Source organism: Arvicanthis niloticus, chromosome 6 (assembly GCF_011762505.2).
Source record: "Arvicanthis niloticus isolate mArvNil1 chromosome 6, mArvNil1.pat.X, whole genome shotgun sequence".
Classification (NCBI taxonomy): domain Eukaryota; kingdom Metazoa; phylum Chordata; class Mammalia; order Rodentia; family Muridae; genus Arvicanthis; species Arvicanthis niloticus.
In genome coordinates, this window is record NC_047663.1 from 61,982,066 (window position 1) to 62,000,372 (window position 18,307).

The 18,307-nt window shown below is 41.9% G+C and overlaps 1 protein-coding gene across 2 annotated transcripts; it reads left to right on the plus strand.

The window, feature by feature from the left end:
* Positions 1–6,376: 6,376 nt before the first annotated feature.
* LOC117710439 (uncharacterized) lies at positions 6,377–15,621 on the plus strand. 2 transcript variants are annotated; one of them, XM_034505219.2, is made up of 5 exons: positions 6,392–6,567; positions 11,850–11,976; positions 12,508–12,568; positions 13,121–13,788; positions 13,895–15,621. In XM_034505219.2, exons 1-5 carry the CDS (start codon positions 6,565–6,567, stop codon positions 14,320–14,322), a joined length of 1,287 nt encoding a protein of 428 aa, XP_034361110.1. In that variant the 5' UTR covers positions 6,392–6,564; the 3' UTR covers positions 14,323–15,621. The 2 variants fall into 2 exon arrangements, with proteins under 2 accessions (XP_034361109.1, XP_034361110.1); XM_034505218.3 differs by having other exon boundaries at positions 6,377–6,567; positions 13,121–15,621.
* Positions 15,622–18,307: the final 2,686 nt, after the last annotated feature.

Below are 18,307 nucleotides of genomic sequence, written 5' to 3' on the forward strand. Positions count from 1 at the left end.
TGGGAAAAATGACACTAAGCCCCCATGAGTGTGTATGTGTTTTAGGTGTCAGGCAAAGTAAACTATTTACAAGAAAGAATAAACACATACTGAGGCATATGTATATGTAAACATATGTAAAATACTTTACTTTATTCTCAGACATGTTGTATAGCAATTCTTTCTGTTTGAAACATCCCATACTGGAGAAAGGTTCCCTGGATAAAGAATGGAGCTTGAGAGATGGCTCAGCAGTTAAGAGCACTGGCTGGTTCCAATGACCCAGGTTTCATTCCCAGACCCCCCCATAGGATCTCATAACTGTCCACAACTCTAGTGCAGATTGGACATCCTCTTCTGGCCTCCAAGGTCATCAGGCACATGTGTTATGCAGTCATACATGCAGGCAAAGCACCCACACACATAAAAATAAAATAATTCTTTTTCTAAAGAGTCAAGAAGTAGAGGTTGGTGGTTAAGAGCTGCTTCCCCCATTAATAACTGAAAGAAATTAAAATAAATTTTCTGATCAGGAAGTGCTGCCATGGGAGTTGCCACTGTCACAACAAGGACCAGAAGATTCCACTCCAGGAGGCCAAGAGCCAGGACAGCTCCCTGCGGCTGCTTTTCTAGAGGACCTGAGCTCATTTCTCAGTGCCCACGTGCTTGCAACCATCTATAATTCCAGTTCTAAGGGATCTGATGCCTTTTCTGCCCTTGAAGGGTACCAAGCACATAGTTCATAGACATATGTGCAGACAAAACATGTGTATACATAAAATAATACAAAATAACTTTTAGAAGACTCAGGAAGTATACAAAAACTTAAAAGCCTCAAGAAGCAAACACTCTCAAATTTGAGGAAACACCCCAAATTTAAAGGAATTCACCCCCCAACCCATGTCATACAGCTGTAAAAACAGTGAGAACTCCGACCTGTCAAACTGCCTAAAATTGTGCAGCTTTCCTGGGTCGTCACCTAGGCTAGGATGTGCTGTTCACTGATGCAGCTGCCTAACAGCATCTGTATTCTTGAAACTACGTGCTTACCCATCCTTTCATGTGTAGCCCCAATAAACTCACTGGTTCACCAAATGGGATTACCGTGAACTCGTTTCTTTGGTCTGTTGTCTGTGCCCTGTCTGGGGTAAGTAGATGTTTCTCTCTCTCTTGTGAAAAGACACACAACACAGTAAATGCCCAAACAGGGATCAACAGAAGAAGAAATGAGTCATGGAGGAGTAATGGCCCTGGGTACTGAGGCAAGCAAGTGAGGCTGGTCCATGTGATGGTGGAGGATGCACAGGGCACAATCCCCAAGTAGCTACCTTTCTTCTATCCTTTGTAGGAGACAATGGACCTCCTTGTTGTAGCAATGGTTGCATGCTCTCTGTGATGGCTGGTAACATATGCAACCAAGGCCAAGCTATCTGAGAATGGGATGCCATTGAGGGAAGTCTCAGGGTGGCCATCTTTCTCTATTCATTATGTGGGTGAAGTCCTCATGAGAACTGTCTTAGTTAGGGTTTTACTTCTGTGAACAGACACCATGACCAAGGCAAGCCATATAAAATCTTACAAAGGACACATTTAATTGGGTTGGCTTACAAGTTCAGAGTTTCAGTCCATTATCATCAAGGTGGGAGCAGGGTAGCATCCAGGCAGGCATGGTGCAGGCAGAGCTGAGAATCCTACATCTTCATCTGAAGGCTGCTAGCAGAGTATTGGCTTCCAGGCAGCTAGGGTGAGGGTCTTAAGCCCACGACCACAGTGACACACCTACTCCAACAAGGCCACACCTCCTAATAGTGCTACTCCCTGGGCCAAGTGTATACAAACCATCACAAGGATCATAGGAGAAGGGCAGCCATTACTGAGAAAGTAGTGTGAGAGCGGCAGTGTGAGAGAGGCAGTGTGTGAGAGTTCAGTTCTCTGGGCTGTGCAAGATGGTGTTCATAGGAAAACTTAGATTCAGTGAGGACTGTGGGGCTGGATTAGGGCCTTAATGGCTTTCCATCTCTCTAGAAAAGTCTTACAATCCCCCCCACACACACCAGTTACTTCCTGTACTAGAAGGAAATCTTCCACAATTTCTTCTTAGCCAGGCATTAAGAGCTTTACTGAGCCCTAGGGTACTAATCTCACATCTCAGAAAAAGTCAAGCAGCAAATGCTAGTAAAACAGTGGAATTGGATAAACAATTATTTACTTCAGAATATCCATATCCCCTTTAGTCAAGGGTAAACAGCGAAAATTCAAATGTATGTCAGTACAAAGATAGATAACTTCAATGCATCATACGGCAAAACAGTTCTCATTACTAACTAGAAAGAAACTCTCTCTTTCTCTCAGACAGAGTCTTACTATGTAGTTTTGGATGGCCTGGAACACATTATATAAACCATTATATAGATGGTCTTGAACTCACAGAGTTCATCTGCTTCTGCCTCCCAAATCCTGGGATTAAAGGCGTGTGCCACCATGCTGGGCTATGAATTTATTTATTTATTTATTTATTTATTTATTTATTTATTTTCAGAGATTTCCTCCCAGGCAAAACCAGGTTCATGGCTTTGCTGAAGAAAAGACTTCATGGAGAGCCAGTATGAAGCATAGTTAGATTTATTATAAACAGAAAGAGTGGCTGGAGAGATGGCTCAGAGGTGAAGAGAGTTTGCTGCCCTTGCAAAGGAGCAGGGTTTGGTTCTCAACATTCACATTGTGCAGATCACAAATGGTTGTCACTTCAGTTTCAGGGGCTCCATGTCCTCGTCTGTCCTCCCTGGGTACTGCATGCCTGTTGTGTATGTAGATAGGGCTGGGGAGATGGCTCTGCAGTTAAAAGCACTGGCTGCTTTTCCAGAGGTCCTGAGTTCAATTCCAGCACTCACATGGCAACTCACAACCATCTATTATTGGATCTGAAGTCCTCTTCTGGTACAGTGTGCAGATGTACATACAGACAAAGAAGCCATATCCATAAACTACATGAATAAATGAGCCTTAAAAATATTTTCTGGCCGGGCAGTGGTGGTACACGCCTTTAATCCCAGCACTTGGGGGGCAGAGGCAGGTGGATTTCTGAGTTCGAGGCCAGCCTGGTCTACAGAGTGAGTTCCAGGACAGCCAGGAGTACACAGAGAAACTCTGTCTCAAAAAACCAAAAAACAAAATATTTTCTGGCTTAGGCAGTGAGTGGGGTGCACGCCTTTAATCCCAGCACTCAGGAGGCAGAGGCAGGCAGATCGCTGAGTTTGAGGCCAGCCTGGTCTACAGAGTGAATTCCAGGGCAGACAGTGCTACACAGAGAAAACCTGTCTCAAAACAACAACAGCCAAACAAATAAACAAACACAAACAAAAAGGAAACAAAACCCGAAAACAAAACAAACCTAAACCTTAAAAAAATAAGTCTTTATTAAAATGTTTACAAAAGAGTTTCTTTTGTAAACAAAATTGTGAGTATATTTGTGAGGAGTATCTTTTTTAGGTTTAGGGAAGAATAGTAGACATTTAAGGTTATAAATAATTGTTTAAAAGAATTATTTATTTATTTTATGTACATGAGTTCACTGCAGCTGTTATCAGACACACCGGAAGAGGGCATCAGATTCCATTACAGATGGTTATGAGCCACCATGTGGTTGCTGGGAATTGAACTCAGGACCTCTGGAAGAGTAGTCAGTGCTTGTAACTTTACTTTCTTCAACACCTATTTTTAATGGTGGTTGTTAAATGCTTTAACCTCCCCTCTAGCCCATCACCCACCAGAGGTAGTGGAAAAGAAAGAATACGGGGGAAGTGGATCTGTTTAGAAATAGTTCTTTGGAGCAAATCCTATCTGCGTTGTCTGGGAACCAGCAGTTCAGCTCTGTGGTCCACAGTGGCAGCTCGATCTACTTGCAAACATTTCACAGATAAACCAGCAGCCCAGTTCAATAGCCTCAGGATAGTAAACAGGAGTCAGCAGTGGTGGTACTACCCAGCAAAGACAGCCAGGCCTCAGCCTCTGCTCAAGTCAGTGGCAGGGACCAGGAGAGACACCAGAAGTTCTCAGCTGTAACTCTCTCAGCGAAGTAAAGATCAGCGAAAACTCAAGAACCACAAGTGTTGTACAGCTAATTCTACAAGCAAGCGAAACCCAGCCTCTGTCACTGTCTGTCAAGTTCTTTTTATACTCCCTCCAAACATTACATGTCCTCTAAAAGTCTTGCCTGAGCTGAGATCACTCCACTAATCAGCCCCAGTCTGGAAGAAACTGCAGCACACCACCAGAAGGGTTTTGTGTGTGTGTGTGTTTCTCCCAGATGGAGCTCAGGTATACAATGTAAGGCGGACCAATGCATGTATGCAAAGAATCCTTCATCATGTGTCTTACTGTGTGCTTGCTTTAGCAGAACATCCTTTCAACTGTGTCTGCTTCAGTGAAACATTCCTTTATGAGTCTGCCTTAGCCTTTCATCTGTGTCCACTTCAGCTAAACATTCTTTCACGTGTTTGCCCCAGCAAAAAACCATCCAACCCACTTTCCAAAGAACCCTTACGTTTTTATTTCAAATGCTCTTAACCACTGAGCCATCCTCTCTAGCCCTATAAATAATTTTTACTCTGGGTAAACACAGTTTATTTACTGTTCAATATTCTTTAGTGAAATGTCTTTAGGATAGTATTGTCTAGTCCCAAAGAAACACAATTTATTTCTTGTGTTTGACAAGATACCTTTTGGAAAATATAGGTTATTTAAATGGGTTTCCTCAGTGGTATCTAAAATGTCCTGTTTTTGTTTGTTTGTTTGTTTGTTTGTTTTCAGCAGAAAGAGCAAGCCAGAATGGAAGGACAATAGGCGATTTTCCTTTTTCAAGTCACTGTAATGCCTCCTATCTTTTTATCCTACCTCAGACAGACACAAATTTCAAAGTAATCCAGCTACTCTGGAGAAGTGTAATTTTCTGCAGCCTCTAAGATTCGGGGACTTGTCTGAGGTCCTCCTGCCTGTTGGGCATGGTGACTCCAGCCTGTAACCTCAGCATTGGAAGGTAAGAACAGGAGGACCATGCTGGCTATATAATGCTTGGTGAGGCTGGCTTACAGGAGACCCTGTCTGAAGAAATGAAAAATATTATCCAGCCTCTGGGCAGCTGCGGGACTTGGGCCGTGTTTCTTGACCTGGAACACTTACATAAGCCTAATCTTTGACTATGCATGGCGCTTGCAGACAGAAGTGTTTCTTCATCTCTACTTGAATCAAGTCTTTTGGTTCTTTGGTTTGTGTGAGACAAGTCCTCTGTCACCACCACCCACAAACTGTACCTGTTCCTTTTAGTTTTTTAAAATGTGGTTTCTAGAAAATTTAAAATTATAGATGTGGCCCTCCATTAACTTCTATTAGCCATTACTGTTTTAGAGGGGTACCTTCCCTTTTAAGGCTCAGGCTAGCTCCTTGTATTAGCCAGGGCGCTCTAGACGAACAGAGCTGAGAGTATATATAATTTATTAGAGTGCTTTACAGACTGTGGTTCAGCTAGTTCGATACTAGCTATCCCCCAACAGAGAGCCCAAGAATCGTATAGTTGTGCAGCCCATGAGGCTGGATGTCTCGGTTGGTCTTCATTATACACTGGAATCCTAAAGAAGTAGATTCTAATATCACCAAGGATTGGTAGCAGGATAGACAGACTTGCCAGTGAGAGGGAAGGCGAGCAGGTAAAAAGCAAAAGCCTCCTTCTTTCATGTTCCTTTATATACCCTGTCATCAAGGTGCGGTTCAGGATTGGGGGGAGGTCTTCTGACCTCAAATGATCGAGTCAAGAAAAACCCTTTCAAGTAGCCCCAGCTGCTTGGGTTTTAGCTGATTCCAGATGTAGCCAAGGTGACAACCAACAATAGCCATCACACTCCTCAAGCTAGGAAGATTATGACATCTAAATGTTTAAAATAAGGGCTGTGGCTCAGTTGGCAGACTCCTTGTTTAGAATACAGGAAGTCCTTAGCCCGGTCGCTAGTGCTGCATAACCTGCATAATGGCACATGTGTCCTCCTAGCACTCAAAAGATCCAGGCAAGCAGATCAGGGGTTCAAAGTTGGCCTGAACTGTATTTGAGACAAGCTACACGAGACTCTCCCTGTTTCAACGTATTCACAATAAAAATTTAAAATAATTGTCATGTTAGATATTTCCAGTTGTGAATGATATTGTCATATATACATACACATACAGATACACACATACACATATACATATATATGATATTGTCCCATGGATATGTCTTCTTAGAGTGCAGAGAAATCTTGTCCCTAAAGTATCTCTCAGTCAGGAGTTGGCTTGCATCCCTAGTTACTCAAGGATTAGGGGCGTGTCCAACCCCCTGTCTATCAGAATGGAACTGTCCAACCAGACCGCAGCTGGAGCAGAGGGGCGGGGCAGGTTGCTTTACTCTCGCGGTGTTTTGGGTCTTTTCACTGTTTAGTTCTTGCTCAGGTTCCGTTTCTTCAGGTTGTGTCTCTGGCTTACAGTTGTGTAAGGTGGCTCTGCTGTAGCTAGTGTCCCTATGAGGTGCAGACGACGCGGGACGGCAGAAATTCGGAAATGGTGAGCGTTCCGGCCGACGCTGGCTACATCCAACCAGGACCAGCCGCAGGGAAGGCCTCCGTAGCTGGAGTCTGCGGCCGGATCCCGCTGCTGTCCGTGGTCCTCGTGGTCTGGGTCCCCTCGCTTCCCATCTGCCCCCGCGGCGTCCTGGCCGACTCACCTCAGGACTTGGGGCGTCATGGCCGACCCACATTAGGACTCGGGGCACTGGCATCTGGTTGTGGGTTCCCGCCCGTCAGCCATGGCTGAGCTTTCCTGAGGCTTGGAAAGTGGAGTCTCAGTCTATTTTCTCTCCGCCTGACTGCCCCGAGTGTTCACAGTGAATCCCCCAAATTCTAGTCTTTAGGACTGACCCCCAAGCTAGTCTCAGGACACCGAGTTAGACCGATGGTTGGTTAGTAGGGAAAAGCCGAGAGTGGAGATTTCGTCAGTGCGGGCACAGTGGAAGAGTGACAGATAAAGGGTCTAGTGACACTCATACCCCAATCAATCTTTGGACAGGAGCTTTAGGCTTAAATAGAGGAAGGCCAGACCAGAAACAAGCTTGAACAGCAGCAGCCTCATGCAAAGTGGGCCCCGCCCATCATTGTCTCCGCTCATTTAAGCCCTGGAGGGGACTAGGTAGTGGTTCTCAGGAGATAGCTTCTGCTTCTCTGAAGGGCTGTTCTTCAGTGAATCCTGGGTGACTGCAGGTTAAGGACCATAACTTATCTCTGTGCCCTCAGCCTTGAAAGATGAAGTGGCTTAGACAAACACCACTTGAGCATATTAAGCATATGCTTTATTTTGGTTGAACCAAAATAAAGGAGGTTGGCAGAGTGAAGGTCGAGATGCCAGGCTTTCATCCCGCTTTTATTTGTGGATGTATGTGGATACACACACGAGTGTATGGGTGTCTGAGGAAGTCAGAAGAGGGCGTCAGGTTCCCCAGAGCTAAAGGTATGGGCAGTTATGAGCTGCCCCAAAGTGGCTATTAGAAACTGAACTCAATCCAGTTTTCTGTAAGGAGAGCAAATGCTCTTAACCACTGAGCCATCTCTGCAGCCCTCCAAAGTAGTTTCACTCCCAGTATTCCCAAACGTCAACTTCTAGTGTAAAAGGTTTAAAGAGTGACAACCATTACTGTTTATTTTTGTTGCTAAATAAATAGAAATAGATACAATATTTTTTTTCATTTCCTGTTATGTTCTGGTTGTGGGTTCCCGCCCGTCAGCCATGGCTGAGCTTTCCTGAGGCTTGGAAAGTGGAGTCTCAGTCTATTTTCTCTCCGCCTGACTGCCCCGAGTGTTCACAGTGAATCCCCCAAATTCTAGTCTTTAGGACTGACCCCCAAGCTAGTCTCAGGACACCGAGTTAGACCGATGGTTGGTTAGTAGGGAAAAGCCGAGAGTGGAGATTTCGTCAGTGCGGGCACAGTGGAAGAGTGACAGATAAAGGGTCTTTATAAAGATAAAGATAATGGTCTTTATCTTTATAAAGATAAAGATAATGGTCTCAGGTTTCAGAACTGCCAGATGCTGATAAGGTTGACTTTTTTTTTTTTTAAGATTTATTTATTTTTATGAGTACAGTGTTGCTGTCTTCATACACAACAGAAGAAGGCATTTGATCCCATTACAGATGGTTGTGAGCCACCATGTGGTTGCTGGGGATTGAACTCAGGACCTCTGGAAGAGCAGTCAGTGCTCTTAACGGCTGAGCCATCTCTCCAGCCTCCGAGGTTGACCACTTAGACACCAGTCTGAGGTCTGGGGTGAAACCTCTTCGAGGAGCAGCTGGAGACCCTGGAGCTGGAGGAATCTCCTGGAATAGTCCTCATCTCAATATTTTTTTAAAGGATTTATTTATTATGTATACATTGTTCTGTCTGCATGTACGCCTGCAGGCGAGAAGAGGGCACCAGATCTTATTATAGATGTGTTAAGACATAATGTGGGTGTTGGGAATTGAACTCAGGACCTCTGGAAGAGCAGACAGTGCTTTTAACCGCTGAGCCATCTCTCCAGCTCAACAGTTAAGTTTTAGGGACATTATCTCCCCCTACGCTTAGCTCCGCCCCTAGAAAACATTGTTTAGTTAGGTGCTGGTGAATGAGGGCCTCAGAGCAGTATTTTTCACCATCTTGAGTCTCTCAGTTGTTAGTGGAGAAAACTTTTCCCAAAGGATTAGAAAGAAAACCACCAGAGTGCAGTGGGACAGAAAGCTGAGACTGTTTGAGTCAGTACTGTGTCTCCTGAGGAGGTGTGGCTGTTGAGTTTTTCAGCAGCACTAGGGTGAGAGAACAGTCTTACTTGGCACTTGATCCTGACAGGTCTGTCTGTTCTTCAGGACTGCCTCTTTTCTATATTCATCGTCTTGAAATCATTGTTCATTTACTTGAATCTAAGCTTTTCAATAAGTATGAAATGTACTCAGAGCTGAATAAGGTAGATGTTCTTTTTCAACAGGGTTTCTCTATGTAACCCTGGCTGTCCTGGAACTCACTCTGTAGACCAGGCTGGCTTGGAACTCAGAGATCCACCTGCTTCTGCCTTCTGAGTGTTGGGATTAAAGCTGTACTGCGCAGCAAGGTGAAATATTCTTGAAGCTAGCAAGAAGTAGATTTCAACAAAAAAGTAGAGTCTCATTTCCTCTGATTTTTTTGTTTAACTCTTGGCTTTCTCTAGTATACACAGAAACATTTCTGAGATTTTTTTTATTGGGGGTGTCATATGGGCCTAGACTCAAATATTGAGAAAACATTAGTTTGCTATTGTTGTTTTCGAAAATGAATACATTTCCCCAAAGTATGATAGATGAACTTGTAAATTAATAACTTGGCTTTGTTGTTGTTGAGACAGGGCCTTGTTATGTAACATTGACTGGCCTAGAACTTGCTATGTGGACCAGGTGGGCATCCAGTTCAGAACCTCGTATCTTAGCCTTGAGAGTACTGGGATTAGAAATATGTGCTGCCAGGTTAATATATATAAAACTTTTATCTCAAAAAACAGACCTGAATGTCCGTAAGATAGGATTTAAAATGATCTTCTAAGTAATTCTTTTGTCTTCTCCTTTTTAAACCTAAGTATAGATTTGTCAATTATAATCATTAGCAAATAGCTTTTTTTTTTTTTTTTTTTTTTTTTTGCAAATAGCTAGTTTTTGCTATAGTTCATTATTTCCATTTGATTTATTTTTATTATTTATTTGTGTGAGTTTGAATCCTGGGATTAAAGGTATGTGCCACCATGCTCAGCCACCACTCCCCCACTCCTAAAAAAGGTTGTGTACCTGCATGAAATGGCCTTGAAAGCTGAAAGAGGACATTAGAAATCCTAGAGCTGGACTATAGGTGGTTTGTTAGCTGCCTTGTGGGTACTAGGAATTGAACCTGGGTCCTCTGGAGAGTAACAAGCACTTTTTAACTGCTGAAATATCTCCAACCCCTATTTCCAAAATAGTTTTTGCAGACTGTATTGCTTATGTATACTCAGTTTGTTGTATTGTTCATTATTATTTATTGAACCAGTTTTGACATATTTCTGTAAATTTCATAAACTAAAACAGAAAAATTAGAAGACATAGCAAATGCTCCCCTCTTTCAAGGGAATGAGATTAAGTATTCCTTTAATACATAATCAGGTTGGGTTTTGTCCTTAGAGTTTCTTGGGATGCATGGAGCTTTCTCAGTTTCACATTATATTTGGGTACTTTTGAATGCTTTAATTTTTTTTTAAGATTTATTTATTTTATGTATGTTAGTACACTGTCAATACATTTAGACCCACCAGAAGAGAGCATCAGATCCCATTACACAAAGGTGTAAGCCACCTTTGGTTGCTGGTGAATTGAACTCAGGACCTTTGGAAGAGCAAGCAGTCAGTACTCTTAACTGCTGAGGCATCTCTCACACCCGAATACTTTAATTTTTAAAAGAAAAATTGACTGCAACATTTTCTTCCAGAGTTTTGGTGGTATGTACACATTGTGGGTTTAAGGAGCACTTTGGTTTTGTTTACTTGATACACAGTGAGATCTACTCTGTTCCTGAGCTGGAAACTTAGGCTGCTGGCTTTAAGACTGTTAGCATGTGTCTTAGGTAGGGTTTTACTGCTGTGAACAGACACCATGACTAAGGCAAATCTTATAAAGGACAACATTTCATTGGGGCTGGCTTACAGGTTCAGAGGTTCAGTCCATTTTCATCAAGGTGGGAACATGGCAGCATCCAGGTAGGCATGGTGCAGGCAGAGCTGAGAGTTCTACATCTTCATCCGAAGGCTGCTAGTGAAAGACTGGTTCCCAGACAGCCTAGGACAAGGGTATTAAAGCCCACCCTTACAGTGACACACCTACTCTAACAAAGCTACACCTCCCAACAGTGCTGCTCCCTGGGCCGAGCATATACAAACCATCACAGCATGTCAAATGCAGATTAAAACAAGGATACGGGGAAGCCTCACAAGGCCTTTTCAGATTTTTTTATATGTTTACATTCACATGGCTGATATAAAATTTTTAAATATTGAAATTTATAGCAAAGTTGTTTTTGACAGTTTTGCTTTTTCTGTGGAGGGACATGTGTTTGGAACAGCCCAAAGCCACTTTCCTGACCTCATGTTCCCTGGACTCTGTGGATGTTCATGTACTGATGCTGTTTGTATCATTGCTTTACTGTGTTACTTCCATGGCTGTTACAGTAAGAAGCAGGTTCTGGCATTAGGAAGCACTAGTCTGGCTGCTCTTTCTGGAATCTTGTAGTTTTCTGAGTGTCTTATACTTCCATGTGAAACTTTGCACTGGTTTTGAATTCCTATAAGTTACTCATCCACGACTCTAATTGTTCTTAGTCACTCTAAAACTTGGATTTTTGGAATCCCTCCTAACTCTTGAGGTTGCTGATCCACCAGTAAAGGTCCAACTTTGTGAGTATTTCCTTCTAACCCATAGGACAAGTACAAGTATTAATATCACTTTGAGGAGCAGACAGTAGGATTTGGATAGTAACATGGAGTGGAGATGTACTGTACTGTGGTAAACTAGAGAAGCACATCTTACTCCCTGGGTTTACCAGTGAGGAGGGTGTTTTTACTCTGCTTTTGCTTTCCTGAGTGCCTCAGTTCAATGATACTATTAACACAGCTGCATGTGGACAACTGAATACATAGAAAGTGAACTTTTAGATGACCAAATGATGGAATAAATATTTGGAAATCAGAAAATCACATGAACATTTACTCATATAGATTCCTAGTGGTATGTCTTACCCAGTCTCTAATACACATTGTGGAATATTTTAGAACTCAGTGGCCTTTGACGATGTGGCTATAAACTTCACCCAGGAAGAGTGGGCTTTGCTGGATCCCTCCCAGAAGAATCTCTACAGAGATGTGATGGAGGAAGTCGTTAGGAACCTGACTTCTATAGGTAAGAATGATAACATTTTTTTTCTTTTTCTTTTTTTTTTTTTAATATACTTTAATTGCATGTGCATTTGTATTTTGCCTGCATATATGTCTGTGTAAGGGCGTCTAATCTTGGAGTTACAGACAGTTGTGAGCTGAATTGAACCCAGGTCCTATGGAAGAACAGTCAGTGGTCTTAACTGCTGAGACATCTCTCAAGCCCGAAAATACCCTGGAATTTTTTTTAATCAGGTTTTTTTGTTTTGTTTTGTTTTTCAAGACAGGATTTCTCTGTGTAAGCCTGGCTGTCCCGGAACTCACTCTGTAGACCAGGCTGGCCTCGAACTCAGAAATCCATCTGCCTCTGCCTCCCAAGTGCTGGGATTAAAGGCATGCGTCACCACTACCCGGCTTTTTAATCAGTTTTAATGGTGGAAAAGAACTACTTTTATGAATAAATGGGCATGATTTTTAGTATATGGTGAATCTCAGAGCTGCTATTAATTTTTTGAAGTTCATCATTAATAGTGCTTTTCCTTGGTCTATATTTTAGAGAAAGGGTGGGAAGACCAGAACACTGGAGATGAGGACAAAAATCCCGAGACAAATCTAAGGTAATCTGAATTCATAAAAGGGATGATATTCCTTGAGGGGAGCTTAGCATGTCTGTGAACTTTGGTAAACAAACCACACAGATAAGCACAACTGTAAACATTGGTTTCTAGCTGATCTGTCCCCACCTCCAGTTTAACAGTGTTTTGTTTTTAAGGTAGTTGATTTTCATACAGTACTAAGAAACTATGTTAATGCCACTTTTTTGATAATAGATTTGGGGAAGCCATGTTTCAGAAAGATGATTCCATTTACTTTCTAATAATTAAGATGTGCCAAGACACTTGGACTTTCTCTGAAATTGGTTATAATGTAAGTCCAAGACATTAATGAATAGAAATTCAGCAGTAAACCAACTTTCGATATGTGCTTGTCTTTTGTACAGAAATCATATGGTAGATTCTATAAAAGTAAAGATCATAAAATCAATGTGGGTGAACTTTTAGTGAGATTACAAATCTTAATCTGAAAAAGAAACATGCTTAAGTATAGGAAAACTATGTGAAATGTGACTTGTCTGTAAAAATCTTCCTATGTTGTTTATTCTTTAATAGGCACATCATAGTCAACTCTCGATACAACATATATGAAGGTGAAGAATATTCTGAGAAGCCATATAAATTTACACAGTATAGGAACTCTTTCATTTCTCTTATGAGTATTCAAAGACATATGATAACCGACACTGGAAGTAAGCCTTATAAGTGTATGCTATGTGGGAAAGCCTTTCATTTCCCCAGTGAATTCAGAATCCATTTAAGAACTCATACAGGAGAGAAGCCCTATGAATGTAAACAGTGTGGAAAAGCTTTCAGTCATTCCAGCTCCTTTCGAAAACATGAGAGAACTCACACTGGAGAGAGGCCCTACGTATGTAAACAATGTGGGAAAGCCTTTAATTGTTCTGGTTCCATCCGAAAACATGAAAGAACTCATACTGGGGAGAAGCCTTATGAATGTAAACAATGTGGGAAAGCCTTCAACTGTCCCAGTTATCTTCAAATTCATGAAAGAAGCCACACTGGAGAGAAGCCCTATGAATGTAAACAGTGTGGCAAAACATTCAGTTGTTCAAGTTCCCTTCGAAAACATGAGAGAACTCACACTGGAGAGAAGCCCTATGAATGTAAACAGTGTGGGAAAGCCTTTAGTTGTTCCAGTTCCTTTCGAAAGCATGAACGGACTCATACTGGGGAGAAACCCTATGAATGCAAACAGTGCGGTAAGGCCTTCTTTTCTCTCACAAGTGTTCGAACACACATGATAAAGCACACTGGAAATGGGCCTTTTAAATGCAATGTATGTGAAGAAGTGTTTCCCTTTTCCAGTGTATTTAGAAGACATCAAACATCTCATGCTGGAGAGAAGTCCCATGAATGTAAACAGTGCAATAGATGGTTTAGTTCCTCCACCTCACTTCAAAATCATGCAAGAAGTCATAATGGGGAAAAGCCCTACGCCTGTAAACAATGTGGTAAAGCTTCCAGCTGTCTCAGTTACATTCGAAAACATGAACGAGCTCATGCTGGGGAAAAATCCTATCCGTGCAAACAGTGTGGTAAGTGCTTCAGTGCTTCCAGTTCTCTTCAAATACACGGAAGAGTTCACACTGGAGAAAAGCCCTATAAATGTGAACAAGGTGCTAGAGCGTTCAGTTGCTCCACTTCCATCAGGAATCATGAGCAGACTCATACTGGGGAGAAATCCTATGAATACAGTGGGAAAGCCTTTACTTCCAGTTAGAATTGATTACTAACAGTCCTAGAAGTTATTCATAACAGTCTTATGAATGTAAATTCTAGCAAATCCTTAGTTTTTCTACAGGTTTTTGTTTGTTTTTGTTTTTTAACAAAAATGATAAAGCACACTGGAAATGGACATTTAAATGTGAGGTATGTGAAACAACCTTTCACAGTCCCAGCATACTTAGAACATCAAATAAACTCATGCAGGAGAGACACAGTGTGAGTGCAGACAGTGTGGTAAATCCTTCACTCGTTCCAGGTAGCCTCACAACCATTAAAGAATTCATGTTGGAGAGTACCCCTATTAATGAAAGCACTGGAGAACCACTTACTACAATTGCCTCGTAAACATGAAAAAAAATTGTACTGGAGACACGTCCTTTGAGTACAAATAAATATGGTAAATATCACATTTTCCACTTGTCCTCAAAGAAACTAAATACTCCTTGGACAACAAATCACCAGAGTGACTGTAAAGAATATGAAAAAAACCCAGAGTTTTCTTATTTTTTATAAAGGACACAAAAAGGTTCAGACTGAACAATAAGAAGCCCATGTTTGTGAGAAAAAAGGGAAGGCTTCAGACACCACAGTTCTCATAGATTATGTGAAAGAACACCTGTTAGCTAAAACACTATGAATAGGAACAGGGGTTGGGCGGAAGCATTCAAATTTTCAGTGTTCTTCAAAGGCATAAAAAGGACTCAGAGGGAAAAAAGCCTGTAGACCTAAGTAATATGGGTAGGCTTCAATTTTTACACTTCTTTCTGAGAAGCATAGAAGAACTCTGTAGAAAAGTCTGAGTAAGAAATGTCAGAAGATCTTCAGCTTTTCTACTTTCATTCAAAGACATGATAGAACTCGTCTAGAAAAAGACCATTGGGTACAGAAAGTCTACTGAGTTCATTTCTTATTGAAAGGTACAGATACACTGGAGATGGCCGTGCATTACATTGACTCTACAATGTGAAAACATTGCTTTTCTGGGTTAAAGCATGGATTGTGTCTTTTTATATTAGATACAATTTTGTAGTATTTTGTTGAGACATTTTACAACTGTACTCAAAGAGATTTATGTATCTTGGTATAATATATAATATAATATTATTTAGTACATACAGTGTATGCATGTATATATGTGTATCTGTAGGATACAGTATAGTTTGTATATGAGTAGTATATATTATATAACTAGTTTATATGGTATGTAATTAAATGTAACCACTATTTTACTATAGTATTATACTACATGGCTATGCTATTGAAGTCTTATCAGTGTATAGAATAAAATATTTCAGTTACCCACCCCAGTCCCTGTCTGTAGCTGTTTCTTGCTCCAGGAGCATGGCTATCAGGATCCCCATATTCAGTATGAACTATTTTCACCAGGTAGAAAACAGTGTTGTTTCCTTACCAACCCATGGGCTTGGGACTTCAGCTAGTATCAAAATCCTCAGCATCAACTGAATGTGCTAATATACCTCTAATCTCCAAAATAGGGAGATAGAGACAGGAAAGGAGGGAAGAGAAGGGGGGAGGGAGGAAGGAAGAAAGCAAACAAAACCAGCCAAAGGAAACAACTCTACAGAATCTTCAGTATCGCCGGGCAGTGGTGGTGCACGCCTTTAATCCCAGCACTTGGGAGGCAGAGGCAGTCGGATTTCTGAGTTCGAGGTCAGCCTGGTCTACAGAGTGAGTTCCAGGATAGCCAGGACTACACAGAGAAACCCTGTCTTGAAAACAAAACAAAACAAAACAAAAAGAATCTTCAGTATCACCCATTCTTGTCCCTGAGTAGGAAAGGTCCTGTTCTGCAGCTCTGGGAATGTGGCTGTCAAACTTTAGAGCAGGTTTCCAGAAAGCTATCAGTAAATGATCTGTAGACATCGTTTTCACATCCTGTAGGTTGTACATGCCAAAGTTACAAGGCCTGGTGCCATCTTTACTCAAATGATATAAGGTCTCTCAGTTTACAACGGCAAGAGATTGGACACCAGGACCGTGAATCCAAATGTTACCTTTAAATGTTCCATAATTCTTAGGGAAGATTTTCAGAGACAAAGACTTCAGAGATTCTGAAAAAAAAAAAAAAAAAAAAAAAAAAAAGCCCCGGCACTACTTGGGCTTATGCCATGAGGCTTCAAGAAGATCTCATCTAGTGGTCACAGCAAGTGGTTAAGAATGCTATATGCCCTGATACCTACTTCAGCTCTTATTTAAGGAAGGTACTGTTTGTGTTTCAAAACTTAGATTCTGGGATTACCCATGTCACACACCAGGACCTCATCTCACAGGACCTGGTGAGAGTTCCATGCATCCTGTGACATCAAAACTTTAGCCACTGTTACTACAATCTCGTGCACCTACATTCTTGAGTCCCAGGGAAGGTCTTCTCATGGCTGTGAAGAGTCATGGCTATGGCATCATGTATGCTTGTCCTGGGGTGAGGCCATGGATAGTTCCCAGTATCCTGTAGAACAAGTAATGGTAGATGCTGCCAAAACACCTATAATTGCACCAGCCTGTGATGCCCATGAACACATTCAGATGCCTGTGTTAACTACATAATTGCACAACTACTTTTATGAACCCTTGTGCTTTGAACTATTAGGATACTCATGCATACTACTTCTGAAGCAAAGATGAAAGCACACAGGCTATGCTCAGTTGTAGGCAAAGATTAGAGTCTAGAAGGCACCCTACAAGGAATTGAACACTGACACATGGGTAGGGTTACAAACAGAGACAGTTTAATATGGAAGAATACTTCCAAGAAGGGAGGTGAGCCATAGATGGGTAGAAAAGTCAAGAGGCTCAATGGTCTCACTAACTAGCATATTGGAGTCTGTATGTTATTTGTACAGTGTGCTCTTCTTGTGGGTTTGATTCAGTTTCAATTGGGGTGGGCTTTCCCTGATTACCAACCCCCCACCCATTGCCCATTTGTTTCTATCACTGCTTTCTTTTTTATATACATATATATATATATATATATATATATATATATATATATATATAATTTTTTTTTTTGTTTTTCGAGACAGGGTTTCTCTGTGTAGCCCTGGCTGTCCTGGAGCTCACTGTAGACCAGGCTGGCCTCGAACTCAGAAATCCGCCTGCCTCTGCCTCCCAAGTGCGCCACCACCACCCGGCCTAATCTATATAATTATATAATTTATGTAGCTTATACATTTTATGTTCTGCTGTATTCTCCGGCCACATCTTCAGTATCAAACCTGATAATGAAGTAGCAGTTTTGGATTTCTATTCCTGCACAAAACATCGTGACCAAGAAACAAGTTGGGGAGGAAAGGGTTTATTCAGCTTTCACATTGCTGTTTATCACCAAAGGAAGTCAGGACTGGAACTCCAGCAGATCAGGAATCAGGAATTGACCCAGAAGCCATGGAGAGATGTTACTGGCTTGCTTCCCCTGCCTTGGTCAGTTTACTTTCTTATAGAACCCAAGACTAGTAGCCCAGGGATGGCACCACCCACCATGGGCACTCCCCCCTTGATCACTAATTGAGAAAATGCCTCACAACTGGATCTCATGGAGGCATTTCCTCAACTGAAGCTCCTTTCTCTGTGATAACTCCAGCTTGTGTCAGTTGACACACAAAACCAGCCTGTACAGTGGGGATCATAGACCCCGCATATTTATTTCTCCATGTCTCAATGGCTTTCTCTCTTCACCAGCTAAACAAGAATCCACCTTAAGAATAGTATAGGTATATAAATCTAACATGCAGATTTGCAAACTTGCAGCTATGTGATGGGAATTCTGGCTGTGCTGCAGAGAGTACAGGGACTTCTCCTTGGGAGCTATGGTTGGACACTTGGGAGGCAATTAGACATCCTGTGTGTGGATGAGCAGGTGCTGGGACAGGGACTGGTGCAGCAGGGTATGGAAGGTAACTCAGTGTCTGCTGCCTGTCAGGCTGCCTTGGTTGTCTCCTCCATCACAATTCCTCAGAGGTATTTGATAGAAAGGCT